The sequence below is a fragment of the Hyalella azteca genome, unplaced genomic scaffold (assembly GCF_000764305.2).
Source record: "Hyalella azteca isolate HAZT.00-mixed unplaced genomic scaffold, Hazt_2.0.2 contig5529, whole genome shotgun sequence".
NCBI lineage: Eukaryota > Metazoa > Arthropoda > Malacostraca > Amphipoda > Hyalellidae > Hyalella > Hyalella azteca.
Genome location: NW_025935717.1, coordinates 272765 through 297967, shown reverse-complemented (window position 1 = coordinate 297967; position 25203 = coordinate 272765). Strand labels below are relative to the sequence as shown.

Sequence of the window (25203 nt, the reverse complement as noted above, 5' to 3'; positions counted from 1 at the left end):
CTGCATCTGGGCGATCTGGCTTATCAATCGTAAAGTACATGTGCCTGTGTCGATCATGCAGCATTGGTGAGGGTTACACTTCCGTTTTTAGCAAGCATATTGGCAACTTTCTTTCCTGGCGTACTGGCGTACATCCGAAAACGAACCTCCGGCGTACACGCTGCACCTTCCTGACCATGGGGAACGCGGTATATTCCGACATCGTAGGTAATTCTGTCACCTCTCCAGCTTTTTTCCTTTATATTAAGCTTTGTTTTAGTTCCATGCATTTGTTGATGGTTGGAATGGTGACGTCATACAATTGCGCGTCAAAATACTGCCAAAACACTAGGTCTTGGCCATCTAGTGGGAAAATATTGAGATCCAAAGAGAGACAATGCATGCCACCTGGTGAGATCATCGAAAAATGTGTCAAATTTGACAGTTGACCTTGCTCAATCAAATAGTGAATAACTGTTTTTATAGGAAGAATATTATGGATTGAGACTTTTAAATACGTCTGTGAATATATTAGGAATCCTTTAAGTATACTTGTATTCGCTGATTTCAAGTCGTAAATAAATTAGTAGATGATTAAGTTGAGAAATGGATTTAGACACATGAAAACTAATTCCAACACAACTTGAATTGGACACACACAGATTGTTCCAAGCTTTGTACAAAAATTGAAATTTGCTTGATTAAAAGCCTAATAGCTGTTAATTAAAACGTAATTAAGTAGTGTTCTTTATTCGTTAGTGTTCTAATTCAAAGCCGTGTTGTATCCCAATTATTGGGATGTATTGTGACCCAATATAGCTCACACAGCGTACGCCGTACGGAATTCGAACACGTGGATGTCGGCATTACGTATCAGTTAAATTTGAAGCGCTGACGCAATACGACTCACCACGTGCCGAATATTGCCACACACAGTGTTGGAATATAGCGATTTGGTAGGTTTGCATTCTAAAGGCTTTTAAATAGATATGGCAACATTTTGTGACGTTTCATCGTTGCTGGCGCGTAGTACGGTGTTTTGCGAGTCAAATAAAGCAAACAGAACTCGAGTAACGCATACGGTTTTTTTTTTATAGTTTTTCATTTCTCGATGCGTCCTTAATGTGTCGGAATATACCGTGTTTACCCTATATACTTGATTTTCATCAGTGATCACAAGTCACAACTCACAAGCATCAAGCATGAAAAACATCTCACTTTAGGGCTGTGATTAGAGCTTTCCTGCCCTTTCCAGAACTGTGATTGTGATATTCCTGCCAGATGAATTACCTCCTATCTAATTTTAACAAAAAGGCACAATTGGGCGACGAGTTTACAAACGTATTAAAATTTGTCACGCCGGAGCCATGAGATTTCAGAAACAAGTAGGGAAATTCCAATCCTGAATTTACTGTGATCACTGATTAGCAAATCATGGGTCAATAGCCATTGGCCTATTAATGACTTCCAAGTTCCAAGCTGTAAAGCATAGTGTCCAATCACCAATTTTTCATAATCAGGTTTTTTTTAATTTTCTCTTCTGCTCAATATTTAAGCCAATATTTTATGTGTGATAAACCTTGTATGATGGTATTGGTATCCATGATACATTACTTGTCTACTTAAAGTTTACCTTTGAGGAAGTCAAAAACAAACTTTAGGAGGATTTTAAAAAATTCTCTGCTTTGCTTTGACACTATGCTGCACAGCATGGCAAATAGGTAGAGAATACCAATTTCATTGCACCAAAGAGATTTGGATTAAGGTGGATGCCAACTATGCCTCTCCACAAATTACAACTTAAGATTCATATGGCCAGTGCCTCGTATCAATCTACAGTCTACACGGTGTGTAGATTGCCCAATGCCCACTACAGCAAAGAGCATACACAACCCAACCCCATTCAACTAAACCCAATCAAACGATACGCTGTAACCGGGCGCACTAGCGGGTGGAACAAACTCGTTGTTCACTTACTGAAATTTACTCTTATAGTGCTCGTCACAGAAAACGGGAATTAATGAATTACTTAGGGATTTGCTTTTATTTAAGTATTTATTTTCATTTATTAAAAGAAAAGCCAATATGTTAAAATTTTTATACAATAAAAAATAGTTTGCCAAACTCAGTCAAAACCGAATCAATAACCACTCAAATAAACTAAAGACAGTAAACATGAAACTATGGAATGAAACAATTTGTGGAGTGAAACGCACAGCAACTGAAACAAACAAATGAACATCAATATACATGCAATAAGAGACATAATAATTTATTTGCTGTGTGAGGGAATTTAGTAAAGTTAATTTGACTTTAAACATGATCAACAAAATAGGATAGTGAATTAAGGAATATATTATATAGAATTAAAACAGTGACGAGCAAATGCAAGTGCAGATCTTTTAAGTGCAAAAATGATTTAAGAAAACAATCAAAGTAATTATTGCAAGCACAAGCATCGCACTAAAAATTAATCAAGCTGACAGATATGAAAAGAACCATTGTAACAATAAATGACAATACAATGAATGAGAACCAAAATGCATAAAACAATCAGCCTAAAATATGTACATTAGACATAATTGATAATTAAATAATTGGTAATTAAATAATTGATAATTACTAAACAGCCAACTCACCAACTGGTGATGTCGGTGCGAGTTTCAGAACATTCTGTTAACTCGAGACAAGTTTATTTGGCATGCATTAATATAGGTTTATGGGGTCGTTCAATACCTGAAACGAGACATAAAACATAGGGCGACATTAGACACAAATGCATGAAATATGACAAATAATAACCATGTTTGCAATAAGTGAAAACAATAAATAAATGAAATCGATAATAGACATTTGTTAGCTGAAACACATGAGCTTGGTCTGCCCTAAGATTACCCCCGGTAACAACGCAACATAGTGCAATTCAAACCAATTCAATCCTGCCTAATTCAACCTCACATCCTCACCCAATTCATCCCAAAGAAATTCATCCCAACCTAATTCACCCCAACCAAATTCATCCCAACCATATTCAAATTTCAACCAATCCCAACCCCATCCAAATGAACCCTATCCAATATAGCCCAAACCTATTCAACCCAACCCAATGTAATCCTAATTCCTAACCAATTCAACCCAACCTAATGCAGCCACAAGCAATTCAACCCAAGGCAATTCAATCTAACCCAAATCAATTACCTTTTTGTAGCCACAAGAGTGGTACTAAATAAATCATATCTTATTTTATTACCAAAAAGCTGCAAGATTTCAAATTTAACAAAAATGTATGACTTTGGAGCCTTGATAGCATTCTAATAAATGATAAATTTTTCTAGAATCCTGCTCATTTCTAATTCCCTGCTTTACTTCAAAATTTCTTTCAATATCTATATGATGGTGTTAATTTTAAGGTTGCTTTACTGGTCTCAACATACTCAGGAAGATGTTGGCTTTTTGGCCTAAGATGATGGATTTCCATTTCACATGGATAATTTCCATGTGAAATAAACTTCCTGAAACCAGTGTATGCCAATTCTTGGTCTGAATTAGTCAGTCAAATTGTCATATCATGACATGAAAGTGAATATACCAGTATCTATCTTCCACTTGGAGTATAAGGTGATGTATTCTGAGGCAAGTAACTTTCAATTATGTGCAATTGTTAAGCACATTTGCATTTCTTGTCCAGTGAAAGCCATTGGAAAATTGCTAATAACTGCGTTTGTTTATTTTTACCAGAAAAATTCTAACAAAAAAAATAGTACATCTGTATGACCAGGAGAGTTTTGGTATAGGTATAAAGTAAAATATTGCCAGTAATTTTATATGCATAAAAACTCAGCTGTTTAATTATTCCTTTATTCCAGCTAAAAACTTTTAGTTAGGGAAAGATATTTTTATCGTGCTGTATGATTTCCATTTGGTAATTTCCTCTAGTTTATTGCAAACAATAAAATAGGATGACATCTACTTACCGGTTGCGCGTGAGATGTGCTGGACCCAACTCAGTGCCTCTCATTGACTTCTTACAACCAGAGTCAACCTTTGAGAACTTACATCAGATTTTATCCTCAGCTACAGAAATTCCTGAGCATCAGATCAAAATTTTGTGTGGTGAGTGATAGATATTTACTAATATATCCTTGTTTCCTTGTAATTTTAAAACAAAGAACCCACAAAAATTTGCCTTGTCTTATAAACATTAAAATTTTAGAATCCAGGTCAATTAATTTTTTAGCCAACTTCTTTGTTTTTAAATTCATAGTAAATTTGCAATTTAGAAAATCAGATGACCTTAGCATCTTGGTTCTCACATTCTAGATTGTTCTAGGCCTTGTATGATGATGCTGACACATGTCAATCAACTATTGAATATCTATGATTTTCAGTGTCAATAATTTGAATGGATTTTTGAAAGATCATTATGATACCATATTTATTAATCTAGATCTATAATTTTTCTGCCATCTCTTCTTATATGTAACTTAAGTCCACTATAACTACCTATTTGATAATTAGTTTTCAGTAAGTTTGTATCTATCATCAAGCTGATGTTGTGATTTAATGCTTTTATTTCATTTTAAATATGTTTATTTACAGTATATGATATTTTATACTTGTGTGGTTTATAAAGATGTTTGTAGATCAGCTCCCATTTCAACTAAATCTTGATCTTCCATGCAGGTTATCCTCCTAAGCCATTGAAGGGCTATGAATTTTCACAGCTGAAGGAAGTTGGCATAAAAAATGGAGATGTTCTCATTGTTGAGAAGAGAACAAGCACTGACCCCAAACTCTATTCTGAAGGACCTCCTCAAACATCTGTGGTGTCTGAATCAAAACCAGATGCTACTGAGCTACCCATAGCATTGGAACCTATTGATAATGCAGCCCAGAATTGTATAAATACACCTTCTTCTCCCACGAGAATTGGTACAACTGAAATTAATGGTCCTATGGCTATAAACAAAGTTTGTGAAGAATCTGCTGAAGTTTTAGACGCAGCCAATTTAGTGCAGCAAACAGCTCAACCAAGTAAAAAAGTCTCATCCATCCCTAAATTAGACAGGCAAGAGGAAACTACTCACAGTAAAGCACCAAAGCGATCTGCTTCTGGTGTGAGTATTATTCAGTAGGTGGATATTAAATATTGCTATTAGTAATCAATCAAAAATTTACATGAAAAAAATAATAATATATACCATACATGTTAAAAAATAGTTCCATATTTGTTGTGTTGTTACACTATATGTAAAAATAATAATACTATAGATGATAATCTCAACTTTAATTGTTAACACTAAATTTATTTTAAATTAGCTACACTGACTGACAAGCTCAGAAGCCTCACCAATTAGATGATTCTACCTTGCAATATCTTTTTTTTTATCTGGCAATTGATTGCTAGACTAACACAGTACATGGCTGAAATGTGGAAGTTATTAGCTTCAGTAACTTGAATTGAATTGAAAATTTAATTGAATCAGTAGATGCTATTTTTTTATGAACTTGATCATGTTGCTATGCTCCCATATTAAAAATCATCCAATTGTTTTGACTATTGTTTTCACTGACTTTTTAATGTATTTACAAACAATTTTTTATTATCAAATAAACAACATTTTCCATTTTTTTACTGAAATTTATATTTACTGATATTCAAATTTATTTCTACCAGCAGAAGATAAAAACTGGACGTGCTTCTGAGACGAGTGTGATGCTGCCTCCTGGAAGCGCTCATGGTGTTCTGCAGAAGCTTGAGGTTCCTTCAGATAACTCGTGTCTTTTTGCATCAATGGTTTATGTGCTGCACGGTGAGCAAACTATTCTTGTATCTTTTATTATTGTATTTATCAAATACGTACAAGACAAAGCTGCAAGAAATAATTTCTTCCAGTGTGGAGCTTAAATTTACATAGGAATCTATACCTTCATATATCCATCAAAGAATGTTAGTTGGCTATTAACACATTAACTGTTGAGTGGTGTATATATGTGTACCTACAAGTAACTACGTGTAGATATTATATCCATGTGTACATCATTCTTCATGCGTTTACTATGTAATGTACATGTATAAATTGTTCTAAAAAGGATGGGTAAGTATGTGAAAATTATTCCCTGATAATTATATTATGGGCTCGTCTTCCCTAACTGAAATAGCAATTATCAAACTTATGAGAGAATTCAAATTTGTCACCTGCTGGTAGCAAAGTCCAGAATTTGAGTTATTGCAATCAATTTGTTAATGAGGTCTGTGCGATATTATTATCTCGTGAGTACACATTGATTATTGTTCGAATTTATTTCTATTCTATTAAAAGTAAAATATCACTTTCCCCTTCCATCATCACTTTTTTAAATTAATGAGGAAATTTTGTGATGGCAGGAAGCATCTGCAGTTCACGGGTCCAGGATTTGCGTCGTGAGGTGGCGGAGGCCGTGCGGATGAGACACGACCTTATCCCTGACGAGGTGCTGGACAAGCCACGGGCCCAGTACTGCGCCTGGATCATCAGGGACCAGAGCTGGGGAGGCGAGATAGAGCTGGCCGTGCTCAGTGACCTCTACGCCGTTGAAATTGTCACTGTTGATGCCAGAACTGCTAGGATTAACAGGTACTCAGTGACCTCTACGCCGTTGAGATCGTCACTGTTGATGCCAGAACTGCTAGGATTAACAGTTACTCAGTGACCTCTACGCCGTTGAGATCGTTACTGTTGATGCCAGAACTGCTAGGATTAACAGGTACTCAGTGACCTCTACGCTTTGAGATCGTCACTGTTTATGCTGGGATTCACCTATGTTTTGGATAAATATCGGTTGTATAAATAGCTGGAGTTGACTTTTCCAAAAATAATTTTTTTTTCATTCATTTCCCTATCAAGTATTAAATTCATTGAACGCAAATAAATCGTAATAAATTTGTTCCAATTGGCTTTTCTACTCGCCATAAAGAGATGCCTGTCGGACACCACCACTGCGGTGCTTCGAGTGGTCTTTCATAATCTCTTTCCTCAAGAAAAACTCTTTCCTGAAGAACGTAGCCTATAACACTTCTGGACGGTAGCATTATCAGCTGCAAGCCACCAGACAGATCACATCCATTAAAGCAGATCAATCAGCCCTGAGGAAAGTGGTTTTTGTTGTTGTTGTTGTTGTTAGTTGCCCTCCGAGGAAAGTGGTCATATGGCTGATTGGTTGTCATACAGAAATATGCTAGGCGTTCCATTCAGGGCTGATTGGTGCACAAATTTGGTGCCCGGCTGCGCTCCCGCCTTTCTTTCTTCAGTGCACTTGTTGAAACCCTCTGTATGTTCATAATTAATATCCAGAGCCTTTCAACATTTGGGTATTAAAATATTCAAATGACCCTTTTATGTTAATGCATTGTTTTTGTATGAGCAGGTTTGGGGAGTCCTCCAAGTATCCGTTGCGCGTCTTCCTCCTCTATGACGGCATCCACTATGATCCTCTGCACATGGAATCTCCGGTGGTAAACGTAAGCCTCATAACCTGCAGAGTAAATAGCTCATTCAAATAAGCAGGGCATTTTAATATTTCTAATTGTTACGTAGATAATGACGAAATGAACGTACATGTTTCCCGTCGTTAGAAAATTCAATGAATGGTGATAATTTTTCGCATTGAATTGTTTTTTACATCAGTACTTTGATACGCGGTCAGTTGCAAGTTAATAATATAGGTATAGTTACCATTTTACCAATTGCGGCGCAATTACTGCATAGTAACGATTTAAAAACACTTCTAGTTTTTTTCAAGTAATATGATTGTAAATGCATATTCTACACATTTTCTGTGACAGTCTTATGATTATAATATACCTTCACAAGTCGAATCGACCATGGTCGTGATTTTAATGGACCTAGTGTAAAAAAATAGAAGAAATCTTATTGTAGGCTGATTGGATTTCAACTACTTAGGTATTCATCTTATATAGCAACAATACTAAACTAACACTTGTTCGCACAGGGTACGGGTATGTCTTGGGTTATAGGTGTTCATCCCATGTTAGCAACAATACTAAACCAACGCCTATACGCATAGGGCATGTATCGAGTTATACAGTGGCGGGAAATAAATATTCGTACACTTGAAAAATCGTATTTTAATGTATGTAAGTACACAAACTTAACAGGAAAAGTGATTTAAATTATGTATAGAGACGCATAGTATTCAAAAATACTATCAAAAGAAATTAAATCTCAATGCAACAAAAAACAATGCAACATGTTCACTTGTCGGGTGAAAAAAGTATTCGTACAAAACAATATGTATTAAATTAAAATAATGCGGATTTATTGTTTTGTACGAATACTTTTTTCACTCGAAAAGTGAACATGTTGCATTGTTTTTTGTTGCATTGAGATTTAATTTCTTTTGATAGTATTTTTGAATACTATGCGTCTCTATACATAATTTAAATCACTTTTCCTGTTAAGTTTGTGTACTTACATACATTAAAATACGATTTTTCAAGTGTACGAATATTTATTTCCCCCCACTGTAGGTATTCATCCTATGTTTGCAAGACTACTAAACTTTTACTTATTCGCACAGGGCATGTATTACACGTCGTTTTCGAGCAACGACGATGCAATTCTGGCGCAGGCTTTGGAGTTGGCATCGCAGGCTCACGCCAGTGGCAGCTTCACCAACACCGACAACTTCACGCTTCAGTGCGGCCAGTGTGGCCTTAAGCTGCGGGGTGAGACGGAGGCTGTACAGCACGCCAAGTCCACGGCACACACTGCCTTCGAGGAGGTTAAGGCCTGCTAGTCTTCAAAGACTTTATACAACTGAATATTACAACGTTTAATCGACTTACAAACGATGGTATGGTACATTATTAGATGAAGAGTTTCGATTTTAGTAAATTCTTCCACGCCTGGGAAATATACTACAGCTTAATTTGGAAGCTGCATCATGAAGGCCTAAGAGAACTGATTTTCCTGACGCCTGTGGCGTCTATGAACATTGAAATAATCTCTAAATTGATAGCCTTACAGTTTCCGAATACCGTAATTTGTAATATACAAAAGTGAAGTTCAAAGAAAGTATCAGTGTACTTCCAGCATTAAGTTACCGATTTATGTAGCTTTTTAAAGAGGGCACCATTTCTCTAATTTATTCTGTTTTTTTTTCCAAAAGTGTTAAGTTATCACTAGTGCAATGTAATATCAATGCAATGTTTAGTCACGAGTAAATCATCCGATTCCAATAACGCCATCCGCGCCTCTAAGAAAGAAGAATTTTGTTAACCTCTTTTTTTTCATGACCTTTTGAGCAGCCTTTATGGTGTACCGAGACCAGCTTTGTATTGGAAATTCATGACATGATGACTTCTTGCGTTGAATTCCTATTCAGTGAGTGTAATACGGAAATAATCGGCATCGAAATTCATCACTTCAGTATAACTGATGCTTGAAAATCTGATCTCAACTTTTAAAGAAGCTTCTGGTCTGCTCATTTTAGTGTTATGCGTACTTTATTCGGTATAAATGGATGAAATTTATTTTGCATCTTGTTTTATGTTTATTGTTTGCTATATTGTATCAAGTAATACTGTCGATTTAATTGGTTCTTGCAACTTCAGGTTACCTTCGTTTCTTCCATGGAAAGTACAGATACTTTAAGTTTTTTTTAGTGTCAATAAGTTACTCATAAGTTCATCTTTTCATTAAAATTATAAACTCGTTCTTACCTCTAACTTATTGGTTTTTAATTTATAAAACGTTTTGAAACTGTTTATGTTTAAAATCAGCTTGTACTTCCTTTAGGTATTAAATTATTATATAGTTTCTAGTAGCTATAAGCGGTGTTACGAACGATCGCGTTATATTTTTAACTATTAAGGAATTACGATTTTCTGATGTAGTTATCCCGATGACTCGAAGAAAGCTCCACATTTAATTTCCATAAGACGCGCGTACGCTTTTGAATGAAAATTATGATTTAAAATTTTCTTCAATGGTTTATAACTCATCTATATTAGTGGAGGAGAAGCCTTCACTGATGTTATGAAGGCAGGCAGGGTAGAGGCGGCCACAGCGCCATAGATGAGTGAGTTATAATGTCCGGACGGGGAGAAGGAATGATGTTATCCTTTCTTAAGTGTGGATCAGGAACTTCTTTTGATGTACTCTGGTGCTGCAAGAAGTATGGTTAAGGGAGTGATCCCTTAACGCACGCGGCTGGGAGACTAGGCTAAAAACTGCCATGTCGTAGCCACGTCCAGAAATGTCCTAGTTATCCAGGCAGTCGTCGACGCCATCATTGTCATGAAGTTGGTGAGAAGTAGCTCCGTCCAGCTGTTTATTTTCACCCGGGAGGCCGTGAGAGCTCCTATCGACGACGCAGCGACTCGTCTCACCCATAGCTGAGAAATGATCGACAGGGTCGAAGCCGTTTTAAAGCAACGTGACTAGGCGAGGCTTGAGGTGGTTGGATCAAACGGGATTATGACGATGCTAGAATTAAACATAGCCGCGCTGTACTGGCCTTGCACAGTTTCTTGATGACGTTTTGAGTAAGTGTGTTTTTGTGCGCCCACTACTGAGCCACTAGTTTAGAGCAGCGCACATCTCTTTAGCCAAACGGAAGTTCAGCGCAAATGAATCTCCATTGCCGTTTTTCACACTGCTCCACTGTACCTGATAATGGCTACTCTGTCTGTTCTTCACGACATTATTCATGATATCCATTTATGTATGTCTATCTTGAAGTCATGTCTACGTATGTCTATCTTGAAGTCAATGAGCTCAGAGTTCAAGGCATTTAATTGAATAACTCTTGTTCATAACTTGATGTTGTTCATTGTAAGGTGCGCTCCGCCTCACTTGGGCCTCAGGGTTGAGAAGCTGCATCTATTGTCCTTGCAATCTTGGGTGGTACTTATAGGACAAAATGAGTGGTAATATGACTCGGGTTTTTTCATAATAAGAAGACTAACACTACGATAGTCAAATCGTCTGTAAATTTTAAAATTTTCTTTCAATGACGACACTTTAAAGAATGATAATAAATAAATTATTGTATTCTGACTGCTAAAATTACGCAGTTTATTCTTTTTTAATAGACTCTTTTATAAAAATGTCAAATGTAAATCTACACATACGCAAAAAATATATATATTCTAATCATGCCACATGCTAGACTCTTGGATTTCTCTAACCAGCCATCAGTTCAGTTGCAGGTCTGTGGCTACATTTTATATGAATCTGCTTTTGTGTTAAAATGAATTCATGTTACAACTCTTATCCTCATCCTTTGTCCGTGAATACATGAACCGTTTAAATCTTATACGTCTCTACAGACATGCTACATAGTTCCCTTCAGTGGATGAAGGGTTTTATTGAACCCACCTAGCCACCTGCGGTTACATATATTGTGGCTTGTGTCAACGGGTATATATTTATAATGTGTATTGATTGGTCTGAAAAACGATTGAAAATCACAAGAATTCGTGTAGCCCATACCAAAGCGTATTATTCTGAGGTATTTTATATGTATTTATTTCACGATAAGGCGTGTGTTATCAATTTTTCTTATGTAATAATGTAATCCGGTAATCAGCTTTCCAATTTATGAAAAACCTCTATTTTATAAAAATTGGTTTCAGCCAAGATTATGTATTTTAAACACGCTGCATGAGATTTATTCAAAATCAAAAGCTTAACTTCTCGTGTAAATTTTTGAGTCTCACTCATGCCGCCCTGGACGTTAATTTTAGCACTCTGTCAAGAATGAGTTTTCAGAGAAATTTTCAATATCAATGCACGATAATGGTAATATTGATGGAAATATTCCTATTTTTCGTTACTTTTATGTCATTCGCCGCACTAATACACTTTTTAGGTACTCCCTTGCATAAAATTACATACAAAGCATAAATATTCTGATATTCATAATTATGATGAAATTATTTTGTTTACTCAAATTTATCCGTTGCTGACATCGATACTTGCCCCAAAGTTCATAATTATTATCAACGACAACCTCAATGTTTGGAGACATCCACATTTGTGTGTTCAGAGGCTTGCTAACCTCTCAAGTGACGCTTGATGCTTCTTTGACTAATGATTTTATTAAGATTTACATTTAAATAATTGCTCAAGACTTCCAGCTTTAGTGACTATTTAATAAAAGAAGCGTCACGCTTCGTAAGGTCCAGCTGTATTACTTGACCTCTGTTCGGGAAATTAGTTTGTCCGGTCGTGTTTTCCGGTCGTGTTCTGTAGTTCGTTTACTTATTTTAGATGTAGGTAAAGGCCAGGAGATAAGATCCCAGTGCATCGTCAACGTCAACACTTGTGACATGGTGTTTTTTGTCTTTGCTTCGTTAATTTTTTTCTAAGACTATGCTTAGGCTATATCCCATAGGATACATCAAGATTTTTATAAATTTCCATGATAAGACTTTCCGCTCTCATTCTGCCCTCGGCCATAATGATCTCCAAACTGAAGCTAATTAGAATAAGTTCAGATTTGTTTTCTATACAATGTACGTAAATGACAAATAAATGTCCATCTCGATGATTTGTCAGTGGGCATTTCTGAACATAAATTTCAGGAAAAATATTTAACAAATAAAGAAATGGATTGATTCCCCAAGGAGATGCTAATGTTATTTCAGCATCTAGGGGCATTCATGGTCCCCGGGCACTCTAAAATGACTACAAAATTTCGCAATTATGATTTCTGAACCTTTCACCTCTTCAATAAATTGACTATCTACCTAATGGAGTCCAATGTTTACTGCATGCATACCGTTGAACGTGACTTAAATACTTCAATAGATTGTTGATTGACCGATAAATTCAAACAATTGGGTAAAAAGAAAATGTATTGTTTGTGGTCATTTTTTGCATTGATATCACAATTTTTGCTTCTTAAGGTTGAAACTGAGTTCTTCACCCGAGACCGCATCCTCAGCCAAGTTTCTCTTCTTGTGTTGGGGCGACCAGTACTTCAGGCTTCCATTTTCGAGGGTTACGAAGATATCAGAGTTAGGAAGGTAGACACTGTCGAACACCTCGACTGTTTTGCTGCCTTGCAGCTCGAGCGCCGAGTGAGGGAACAGCATTTTCTTGTTCCTGTCGAAACGCAGCGTTCTGATACATGCATTTACGTGAGTCGAAAGTCCCAGGTTAGAGCCAAACATCAAAATAGGGTCCTGAGTTTTGGTGTAGTTTAAGGAGAGGAAATGACACTGTTCTGGGGTGGTACGCCTCATTGCTTTGCAGTATTTCTTGGGCTTGAGATCAGCAAGAGGTTCCGTGTCTTCAATATCCCAATACTGAATTACCTGAGAAAAATTAATTGCAAACAGTTTACTTTCGTGATCTTGGTGGCTGTCCCAGATGATCGAATCTGGAGTCGTTTCAAAATTAATGCACTGAGTGAAAGCATCGGACTCTGATGACTTCGAAACATCAAATATATTGATGAGGTTATCCATAGCAGCCGAGGCTAGCTCAGCTCGTTTATAAGGGTGGAAGTGAACTGCAGTCACATCGTCTGAATGACTGTCAGCGTACGCCCCAAGAAGCTGTTGTTGTTTCCTGACGTCCCAGAAGAGAAGGTATGCATCCTCATTTATAAACGTGGTTCCAGTGCAAAGAAATTCTCCAGTATTATTCAAGTCGAGGCAAGTGAATGGCATCCCCTTACCACCCTCATTTTTGTACTCATAAGTGTGCTCAAACTGGTTGCTTCTCATGTCCCTTACTTTCACTGTACCATCCACACTGCAAGAATAAACTATTTTGTTGTTTGTGGGACAATATCTTATGCCTGTCACTTCTTGCTCATGTGCCTTGAAGGTAGAGAGTGAGTTCCCAACATTGCAATCATAGCAGCTGACCTCTCCGTTCTTACTTCCAATAGCAAGTGATTCTTCTGAGGCACCAACAGCAATTTTAACATATGCTGTGTTTCTGGAGCTGTCAGATAGAGAGATTTTCTTACTCACTCTATACTTCAGTGGAAAAATACTCATTAGTTCACTTTCTGTACAAGAATCTGCATCCTCAACATAATAATCCTTGATATCCAAGTCTTGTGAGGCCATGGTGTCAACTTTCAACAGAGTATCTGCAAAAAAAGAGTAAATGTTAGCTTAAACTTGTATGCATGCACTAGTGCATCATTCAACTTTATTATTACTGAAAAGTTAATCTCAGCAATCATCACTACTCACAAAACTCATTAGGCCTAACTAGCCTATTGGGAGCAGAGAAGGGGAATGGCAAGTGCACAAGACAAGACTATGGGACAAATGGAAAGAATGAGATACAAGGGGAGAAATGTCTAAATTTAAAAATATATAAGGTTAAAAAACATACCACTTTCATTGCCTTTACCATGCTAACATTAAAGATTTTATTTTTCTCGAGGCTTATGAAATCTGATACAGCTTCAAACTTAAGATATTTCCATGGACCATGGCTCATGAATCAAACTCGTGGATTTTTTATATGGCAGCAAGTTTTATAAACTTATAAGATCTGGCAGTGATAAATAAGTTGACAAACTTGAAAATCAGGCTAAAAAGCCAAAATCAAACTATGAATGAAAGAAAAACACTTAAGAACATGGTAAATTTTGCCCATTTCTATGTTGGTATGTCCTTATACCTTATCCAATTTTTTTAGTAAAAAGTAAATAAATGACACATTGTTGTTCACAATGTTTGAAAATCACTCATGATCCTATCATTTTTACCAACAATTTTCTAAGAATACAGTCAATAGCTACCTATTCCCGATTGAAAGATGATCAAATAGAGAAAACATGTGAATAATAATTTAGGCAGAAATTTCTGAAACCATACATAGGTATGTTAACTACATTTTAAATTTGTTTGGTTTGTTTGTGCTACTAGGCTGCTAGGCTGACTGCTAGCCACTTAAAATAAAAGTTACGTAGGCCTCTAACTATTTTGTTTATAAACTAGATTCTTCCTCTTCAAGTCCAGTGGCTGAGTGGCATAATATTGTGCAAATTCAGAAACTGCAAACAATAGTGTCATTGATGGTTGTTGATAAATGATATTACTTAGCCTATTAGTAAACATGTTTTGACAATGTTAGGCTACAGTCATTAAAAGTTTAAGCAGTCAGACTTCTGATCCATTTTTAACTCTGATGACTAATGACTCTAATGTGCATAGTGGCAAAGCAGATGCTTTTTTTTTGGAGCATTATCATACTTACATAAGAAATTGTTTTAAAACTTCAGTAGATGAGGAAATTATAAATGAACTGATTAGCTACTTCAATGATATCTGGTGCTGAACTGCTGATGTGATTATTTATTGCGGTTTGGTAGGAAAGCCGTAAAGGCAAGACTGAGTCATAGTTAATGTCACAGAATTAAACAATAACAATTAAATGAATTCATCGTCCCAAATTCAGTACTATAAAGTTGAATATGTAAACTGAGTCAGATTCTGCTCAAACTTACAGCCAAAGCAAAGCCCAATGCGGCAACAAGTCAACAACGACGTTTCACTGGCACCCACATGCACATGCACACTATCCGCCGAACCGCCGATCCTCTCACCGCGGATAGAACTGAAAATATTCCGGTTTACTGAGGAAGTTTATTATAAATATTTTCATTTCGAAGATTCCATTTCAAGTCTTGCTGAGCAGTATGTACCACTGAAAATTCATAAATTTACCAATCCCATGATAAACGAGATGCACCTATATTCTGTTAATTCTGCGCCAGAGTAATACGAGCACATATCATGTAAATCTCACGTGCGTTAAATTTTACATTGAAATGTCAAACCTGCCACTTCACCTAGTAGAAATTCGCTTAACTTATGCAATTGGAACTTTTACTTTTGGATATACTTTTTTAAACACGTTCCAGTGAATTTATAACTGCTTTAAGTGTATAGTCAGTAAGTAAAATTGGTCATCTGCTCTCCCGTTTTCGTTGAAAACAGCATGGGTGAAAAAGAAGGATGCCACGCTCACCACAGCTTTACGGGTACATCCATAATAAAATTTAATGCTACTATCATCTGTCAGTGGAACCATTATCAAATTTAATGCTAAGTGAATTTACGAAATTTTACGTATCAGGGAATTGCAGATGAAGTAAGTGAATTGCAGATGAAGTACGGTACTATCATTGCTATTGAGCACGTACAGGTCAGCGGTAGTCATCATTCTTCCATGCACATCACATTTTTCGTTAGTAGACAATTATTGTTTCTCGATGTTAATGAATCCTGAGAGAGTAACTATGGTCACCATGGATGCCAATAGGAAACTCAAACGCTAAGAAAATTTTTATTCTTTGGCAGTTATTCACAAAGTGCCATACGCCTTGAGCATCATCTACAAAATAAGACCAGTAATGTGCAACACTTAGTGCATCTTGCTCTTAATGACATTAAGTATTAAAAAAAGTACGTACATATATGACTTTGAAGAGTCATAGATGTCCCAATACATGTATACATGTCCCAATGATCTCTTTGTATTGAGAACTTTCATAGAGGTAAAAAAAATCCAAGTCATCAATTAAAAACATTCCCCGTTAAATTTTACTAAGCATTTCTTTCACAATACCCATAAGTCCAAATCCAAAACATGCTTATTGAAACTCTTTTGAAAGCAATCGACAGGCTAACACTTTATTATAGACGAAAAAACACAATAACGTGTCGAACAAAAAGAATTCCACAAGTCTTTTCCAACAGACTCGTGACTGATTTTCGCCCTCTAGCGATTTCAACCACTTATATGTAACACTAAAGCAATTATTCAGGATTACATTTTCCATATAGACGAGAAGCAAGTTATTATCACTATATACCTATTATTCTTTGTATGCAAATAAGATCAACTTTATTTCTAAATTAAATTTTTATACATTTAGCATGCAAGGCACCAATAACATTATCAAAATACCATTATCATCAGTAAAGTTTTACGTAGTCTCACAAGGCCGACAAGGGTACAGATTTTTTAGGAATCATTCAAACATGTTTCACAATTCTCCCACATTAACTTGGGCCAAAACATTTTCCTCAATTTGACAACAAAATTTATTGATTAAAACTTAACACTTGGCTTTGTAACTAAACCGACGCCCAAACCACTGTAAAACAATTTAATGAAAGCAATATCTTAATTTTTTTTCCATTTACGCAAGGGAACCTCAGTTTAATCACATATTACAAGCGTTCATCTCTACAAAATATATTCAAAAATAACCTTTTATATTTCTATAATTAAATCGAACATTGATATCAATAATAATGACTCATTCATCGAGAGCCAAGGCATTTATGATGTGTAGGCTGACTCTGCTATAATAAGCGCCCACAGCTGAAGAGCTAGAGTTCTGATGTCGTTAGTTTTAGTGACAGCAGCGTTCGTGGGGCAGGCAGGACCATGATGAGCGTCACCGCCTAGCAACATTTCACCGTCGCCTGGCAACATTTCATTTGCGCTTTGCGTATGCGAGTACAATGGTGATTCTAAGCATGTTAATGCCCGAGTATTGTTGGCACAACATACCGAATTTTCGTTCGTATCAAGGCTTGGCGTAGCTGAAGTTTTATTTTTCTCTTCTGCGTGAGGGATGGAAAATTCAGTCGTTGCTGCTAAATTTGGCACATTTGTTGACACTGATAACGTTTCACAATAAAAGTTCACCGCTATGCAGTTAACTGGTAGTTCATTTTCACTACCCACGCTCTCTTCAATATCTCCAAAAGAATTTGCCAACATGGCGACATGGAGGCAGCTTGTGACGTCTTCTCCAGGGACAAAACTTGAATTTCCATCTTCATTTAAGGCCGAGAAATTTGTTGCATCGTCGCCAGGCAGAGTAGAGGAAGTTGTTGCACGAGTGCCAGTGAACTCGGTGGTCAAAAACTGATCACGAGCTGAAAGTTTTGGCGAAAATTTTCCAAGTTTTACATCGACTACAGGGGCAGCCTGCTCTGCCGTTGAGAGGTCTGCTGCCTGACCTAACGTTGAGAGATCAGCTGCCTGACCTGCCGTTGAGAGATCAGCTGCCTGACCTGCCGTTGAGAGATCTGCTGCCTGACCTGCCGTTGAGAGGTCTGCTGCCTGACCTGCCGTTGAGAGATCTGCTGCCTGACCTGCCGTTGAGAGGTCCGCTATCTGACCTGCCGTTGAGAGATCCGCTATCTGACCTGCCGTTGAGAGATCCGCTATCTGACCTGCCGTTGAGAGATCCGCTGTGTTACCTGCCGTTGAGAGATCAGCTGTGTTACCTGCCGTTGAGAGATCTGCTGCCTGACCTGCTGATGAGAGGTCTGCTGTCTGACCAGATTTCGACACCTCCATGGTAATTGTCGACTCTATTTGCCCATTCAAGAGGTCAAAACGTAGAAGCCCTGCATGTGGCTGCCCTCCAAACGAATCAATTGGCACATTAGAAATACCCAAGTGAGACGCGGCTTGAGATATCGCTGAAGAGGCAGGCTTGGAGTTTGCGAATTCAGCACGGGTTTGTTGCGCCTCTTTCTCGGTGATGCGTGCGAGCACCGGTAGAATATTCTTCATGAACTCCTCGAGTGATGAAGACTGCGCGGCTACAGAGACTGACGCTCGGTGACCTGTGAAATCGAATACGATTAGAAAACTTTATAGTTTTAAAATTTAACAGTTATTAACGCGCACATGGAAGATGTCTCTACTTAGAAAGGATGCTATGATGAACGGTGAGAAGTTTCAGCATTTGACAGTGACATGGAGGAAATCACGAAATTAAAATCAGGAGCATTTATCATCCATAGCATAGAACACCTGCAACATTTTACTCACATTCGATAAAAACATTTAAGCCTAGCGAATTCTCCAACGTGACTCGCTGCTCCTCAATCCACCCGAAGACATCGCCGTCGTTCGATGGAGTCACGTACGTTAGATCTTCGACACTTAATTTCTTGGAAATTTCCTCTTCCGTGACTATTCCTTTGGAGAGACGATAATTAGTATCGTAACTTACAGGACCTGAAAACAGCGTAGAGGCTTCATCGATCTTTCCCGCTGATTCATTAATATCTGCAACGATCTTGGTGCCAGAGAAATTATCACATGAAATTAAATGATCATTCTTGGTCAGCGAGAAGCCATTCGATGGTGCGAGTGCATGAGCTGAATATCCCAGAGAATTATTGTGCGAATTATATGGTTCGTCAGGCATTTGTTTGACCTCACATATAATATCAGTTAGGCTTTGCACTGAGTTTATAATATCTCGATTTTTGGACTCAAAATCAGAGAAATCACCACGTGAGGTTGTCGGGAAACACAACAATATTCCATCAATATCACTAGCACTTTGATCGCCTATTGTGGCCTCGGTTACGACGTCAGGGACACCATTTAATATATTATTTAAAGGTTTTTCACTTTCCATAAATGCAGATTCGTTGGCGCCAGAAAAACTTGGCAATACAGGCTGTTCTCCTTTAGGAATTAATTTATTGACATCCATCATTTCGTGCCGTTCATTCACACCAATTGAAGCCGACTCGACGACCTTAGGTGTTAATGTCCCTGTATTTCTAAGCGTCAAAATGGGAGGCAGGTCTAGACTCATCTCTTCGTGCAAAACATCAATAGTTGGATATAAAAATGTAGCACTTGTAAAAGACTCGCAGTGAGTTTGTTCATTGGAATTCTCTTCAGGCAAAGTGCTGAAATTCCCAATGATTTCAGGCTGGTCAATAGAATTTGGCACCTGCAAGTTCGCTGACAAACGGTTTTCAACCACGATATCACAAGCAGAAGATCCACTGCACATTTTATTAGGACTCTGATATTTTTCAGCGGGATTACACGATGCGGCATCGATGTTAAATTCAGCACCAGTTCTCATACTCCGAGACTGGGCCAGATTTTTGGACAAAGTGTCTTGTACTTCATGATCATTACGACAAATCTCCATAGAGCTTTCCAATGAACTGGCTATTTCAGGGAATACAGGCTCCTCATTTTCCGCAGTAAATTCTTTTTCGATCGCGGTCTCCTTAGGAAATTCACATTTCTCTGATGCACTACTACAAGGTGCTTTTTCAACCACAGTTACGTTCATTTCTCTGGAAAAAGAATGCGTTGCAGAAACGTCAACCGATGGAACAAACTTCTCATTTGAATTGTCCGGTGGTAGATCCTCCAGATCCAAATTTTCATGTCGTGGAGCAGTGCAAATAAGATCTGTCGAATTCATTGCCGTCGTCACTTCAGAGTTAGAACCGCAACCAGAACTCAGGGTAGACCACAGACAGCTGTACAAGTGATCCACAATTTTCATTTCGAAAGCTGATCTTTCCTGGATACTGAATCGCTCAACAAAACCATCATTCACTTCATGGGCGCTTGCAACATTAATGGAGCCGAGTGAATGTAAAGATAGACTGTCTTCAGCTAAACAAGAGGAGTTTGATTTGTCGCCCTCACACCCAATTTGAGAAGCAGAAGAGGTACAATCCACACACGTATTAACAAGAGAGCCCAACACCTGTTTCGATATCTTACTAGTCTCGTTTGGGAAAGTCTCTGCTTGCTCAACGTCTTCACATTTGCCGTCAACAGCGCCAGCCAGCAGCTGAGCACTCAGACGCTCCTTGGACTTCTCAATAATATTTGACACAAGGATCATGGCGAGTCTCCGTATGCATCTCTCCCGTTCCACGGAATCTAGTGGCACGACCATGGCTTGAGGTTCTGGTGACTTGACATGGTTGTTGATAGATGACGGGTCGGGTTCGCGAGGAATCGCGTCTATTGCTTTCACATCTTTGCTCGATTCTGTTAACAAATCTTCATCGCAATGATCGACAGGCGATGACAAGTTTTTATCTAGAGTAGTAGACTTAGAGCTTAATTGATCAATTTTGTTTATTTTACAGGTGTTTGAAAGGCGACTATCGAGATCTTCACTAGTTATATCCGAGTGAGTACACTGACTAGTAATAGTACGGTAACCGCTTTCGCTCGAACACGCCGTTTTAGGGGTCATAGTGAATTTGGCGTCGTACGGCAGATACGATTTATTGTCAACAGCATCGGGTTCGCCCAAGCTAGAAACGACATTGTCACAAAATTGGGTGCTAGTCGGGCAAGACTGAATAACATCGACGCTTGATGGCGAGAATGTTATTTGCACGTTCTCTTCAGACAGGATTTCTGCAGGAAGTTCTAATGGGGGCCTCTGGATATCTTCGCACGAATCATCCATTTTATACTTGGAGAGCTCTTTCACCTCCGATTGGGGCTTTGCCGAGACAATCTTACGCAGAAAATCCGAGAAACTTCGTCTGGATTTGACCAAATTAGGGTTACCTAATTGGTTTTTACCTGCACCCGCACCTATCTCCTCTACTTCAGAACTGGACTCCCCAGATGAAAGGACCACAGTTTCTGACGAGACATTTTCTGATTTGGCAACAACAAAAGTAGATTTGAGGTCAGGGTTGCTCCCCGCAGCATTTACTTTCTTCTGAGATTCGCGTCGTAGCAGGATATTTATAAGTCGCTTTTGAGGTTTAGGAACTTTGAAATTACTGTTTTTAAATTCTTCATTCTGGCATTCCGTACCAGCAATATAATTTTCTTCAGACACTGATGAGTCACTTATGGAATATGTGCGACTCAACTTATTTTTTCCTTCTTCGGAAGACAATATGTAAGTCTTATCGGCCAAGACATTTTCCGAATGCTGAGATTCTGTAACAGGGTGGTACTTCCTTGGTGAATTAAAAGTAGTACTGTCCACTTCCTGACTCCCACGATTAACACCACAAGAAAAACGCTTTGTAGTAAAACATCTTTGAGATTTTGCAGGCGAATTTTCTTTAATAAGACTCTCAATGAGGGCACTAGTCTGAAACGAGTCTAGGGTTGCTTCCACAACGCGTGCGTTACTTAAAATGTCCATAACATCATCGGCAGGACGCTTCAACCATTGTCGTCGCTCATTGAAAGGCGGGCAGTCGTCTCTAGAGTGCTCCGATCTCCTAGCAAAGCTTTTCTGTTCAATGGGACTTACGTTTGGTATAGTAACTTTTACTAGTTCGGAACCACTGACGCACGAAACATGGTTATTAATAGCTTCGAAACCAATTGGAGCATTTCGAGACAAGTTTAGAGTACGAGCCGAGGCATCGAGACAAGGATCCACTAAAACACTATCCGTGTGTATAACTCGGTAGCCAGGGCCGTGAGCTATAACTTTGTCAGTGGTGGAGTCCATCTTGGAGCTGGTGATTTCAAGAGGCATTTCGTGGAGGGCGGCTGGATCCCAGGGATGCCATGCCGATCTAGGTTGTTTCAGGGGAGTACTTGAAACCAAGCTGCTGTCTTCTCGCAAGCTGGGAACGATGTCAGGAAATTTTGCAGGTATTTCGTGGTCATTAGAATCTACGCGATTTTTGGTCGATTTTAAAGTCACCTTATCAACGGCAGCAGCGGGGGTATTATATTGAGATCTATTGTTCTGCTCAATGGCGCCATAGGACAATATTTTAGAAACTACATCTATTTTTTTATCAAAATCTTTACTAATGCAAATTTCTTTGTTAGCTTTGTTTTTTATCTCTATCTTATCATCGAGAATCTTTCCACAGAGATCAAACTCGGTGATTGCACCTAATTTGCTAGATTTACCAGAGTCCAGCATGCAAATGCCAGGGATTTGATAATCTTGATCCTCCTCAAACCACGTGTGGTCACATAAAGAAGCTGTGTCTCCGTCGTCTTGTTGGGAACACCAATCATCATCTAATAAAGATTCTGCAGATTTTCTTCTCAAAATCTTCATTTCATGAGAGGTGTTTCTTGGCAAACGCGCTTCCTGTTTGACGGAATAGCTCTGTTGAACACAATACTTTCCTTCGTGAATATCTTTCAGTATTAATTCGACAGAAGGAGCAAGTAGCTTCGGTTCTGGTTCTGAGTTATCTTTCTCTGGAGGGATGCAAGGACTTTCAAGCTTAGATGGTGTAGCCAAAAGTTTACACCTCAATCCTTCGATTGATTTACTTTTCCTTCTTTTTCTAGGCTCCAGTAGAGTGTTCTCACCATTTGAACTAATATTGCACTGTTTGATGTTTTTTCCGATCAGCTTCCTGGAAGACACTAATGAAAATTTGGATATACCTTTAGGTGGAGTACGTTTAGCTAGCCCTGAACTCTTCAATGGTGAAGATTTCCTGCCAATTTTTCTTTGCACTGCACTTTGTCCATACTTGGCAGCTGGACCAGTGATGTTAGTAGCACTAAAACTTACTCTGCCACTTCCAAGGTGTTCAGCATCTTTGCGCTCCCTCAGAGCAACCATCAGATCGTTATTACCAGCAATACCATCCAGAAACTTAGGCACTCGCTCTAGTACGATTTTTTTAGCAAGTATTGTGGTGACTGAAGGACGATGTACGGGGTTGCTTTGTAAAATTTGCCTGATGAGTGCTTTGAGATCCCAACTGAACTTAGAAGGAACTGGTTGATATGAACCTTTCATGATTTTCAGAACCAAGCTCTTCATGCACGTGGCTTCAAAGGGATGCTTTAATGCTACCATCTCGTACAATACACATCCCAGCGCCCATACATCACTTTTGCTATTGTATGGTTTATTCTGACACATTTCCGGGGATAAATAATAGGGTGTTCCAATGCATGTACTTGCTAGTTCCTTACTGCTTTCCAGCACCTTGGATATACCGAAATCACCAAGCTTAATTCTTCCATCTTCAGTGAGAAACACATTCTGGGATTTTATGTCCCGATGTAGAATATGCCTGTCATGTATGTATTTCACTGCAAGGCATAGCTGAACAAACCAGTCCAATATCCTTTCTTGTGGAAAAAGAACTCCTCCTCTTTGATTCAGGACATTTCGTAGGTCTCCACCGCCACAATACTCCATGGCAATGACGAGCTCTCCTTCAAGCTCAAGGCTGTGCTTGAACTGAGTAATGTGAGGATGACTGAGGCTGGATAGCACCTGTGAGATAAGAGAAACAGTCAAAAATCTTTGCCAAGTGATTACTGACGTAATTTATGCAAATGAAACTTTTTCAATAAAGAATAAACTACAATCAACTATTTCATTACAACACATGCCAATTGCGCAAAAATTAGTTATGTACCGGTAGTTATATAGTTTCTCCTTACCAGCACTTCTTTCATAGCATCTGCAACTGCTTGGCGTGTGAGTTTCCTGAGTGGTATTTTCTTCAAAACAAGAAGTTCAGACGATGTCTTGTGTCTTGCAAGAAAAGCACTTCCAAATGAGCCTTCACCCAATACTCGCACCATCACATACTGATCCATTTTTACTTAGGAATGTATATACTGTAAAATAAAGAGTATGGAGTTTTCTAATTACTTTGAGCATGCCTTAATAATTGAGTGTAATAGGTACTTTTTAACAGAAGATGTAAGGCATTCAGAGACTAGTTATTGCTTGCACTCTATCCACAAACCTCAATGAAAGTATATACACTTGCTTAAGAATTAATCAAATAGATAAACAAAACATTAATTTTCAGAAATAGGCTTTAATTGAAAAGAAATGGAGGAGAAATAATGCTTCTTCTGTAATTGCAAGTTCCTGCTTTCTAGAAGGTATTTATTTTTAGGAATGGTGTAGAAGCATATCAAATATATACCTATACTAGTACCCACAATTCAAATTAGAACACATTAGTCCTAAGATCACTTGATTGCTTGAATTTTAAATTTATCAGAAATTTTAAAACAAAAAATTGCACAAAAATTCACAAAATCTTCATAGAAGAAAAAGTGTTGGAGTCCAGCTCCAAACTAGTCAATTTGACAATCTTAAAATATCAGCACAATCACAATGTGCAGCAGTGAAATGTAACTGCATCTGCCCTTAGTTAGCCTAGCTGATGTATGATTCTATAGCTATCTTCTTTCCAATTGTAGTGGCAATGTGGCATGGAGGCGGATAATTTTGTAATGTGCTCAGTTACATGTCCAGTATAGAAGTAGGTAGGTACGGTACGTACCTATTTAAGGGTCTCTGCATGACCTCTACCTCAGCTCTTTTGCCTAGGCATTAAACAGCCTTGGTCCCTTTTAGGAAAGGCAAACCCTCAGAGCTTGCAATCAATGTGAAAACAGAGAGAGCAACATTTCTAAGAGCCTAGCACAAAACGGCCTTCAAGGTAAA

At 38.1% G+C, this 25203-nt stretch overlaps 3 protein-coding genes across 5 annotated transcripts; 1 reads left to right on the top strand and 2 right to left on the bottom strand.

Annotated features, from left to right (window-relative positions):
• Window positions 1-3845: 3845 nt before the first annotated feature.
• LOC108677561 (ubiquitin thioesterase OTU1) lies at window positions 3846-13774 on the top strand. Of its 2 annotated transcripts, XM_047880522.1 has the most exons (7): window positions 3846-4092; window positions 4663-5096; window positions 5660-5792; window positions 6368-6531; window positions 6597-6661; window positions 7387-7480; window positions 8560-13774. In XM_047880522.1, the coding sequence occupies exons 1-7, from the start codon at window positions 3939-3941 to the stop codon at window positions 8776-8778; spliced, it is 1263 nt and encodes a 420-aa protein (XP_047736478.1). In that variant the 5' UTR covers window positions 3846-3938; the 3' UTR covers window positions 8779-13774. The 2 variants fall into 2 exon arrangements, with proteins under 2 accessions (XP_047736478.1, XP_018021281.1); XM_018165792.2 differs by lacking the exon at window positions 6597-6661 and having other exon boundaries at window positions 6368-6596.
• LOC108677562 (WD repeat-containing protein 89) lies at window positions 12832-15563 on the bottom strand. The gene is made up of 2 exons (XM_018165793.2): window positions 15466-15563; window positions 12832-14094 (listed from the first exon to the last, which is right to left on the bottom strand). The coding sequence occupies exon 2, from the start codon at window positions 14069-14071 to the stop codon at window positions 12875-12877; it is 1197 nt and encodes a 398-aa protein (XP_018021282.1). The 5' UTR covers window positions 14072-14094; window positions 15466-15563; the 3' UTR covers window positions 12832-12874.
• A 730-nt stretch (window positions 15564-16293) lies between these two features.
• On the bottom strand, window positions 16294-24508 carry LOC108677560. Of its 2 annotated transcripts, XM_047880526.1 has the most exons (4): window positions 24180-24508; window positions 18822-24009; window positions 18269-18613; window positions 16294-18133 (listed from the first exon to the last, which is right to left on the bottom strand). In XM_047880526.1, exons 1-4 carry the CDS (start codon window positions 24336-24338, stop codon window positions 17310-17312), a joined length of 6516 nt encoding a protein of 2171 aa, XP_047736482.1. In that variant the 5' UTR covers window positions 24339-24508; the 3' UTR covers window positions 16294-17309. The 2 variants fall into 2 exon arrangements, with proteins under 2 accessions (XP_047736482.1, XP_018021278.2); XM_018165789.2 differs by having other exon boundaries at window positions 16294-18613.
• Window positions 24509-25203: the final 695 nt, after the last annotated feature.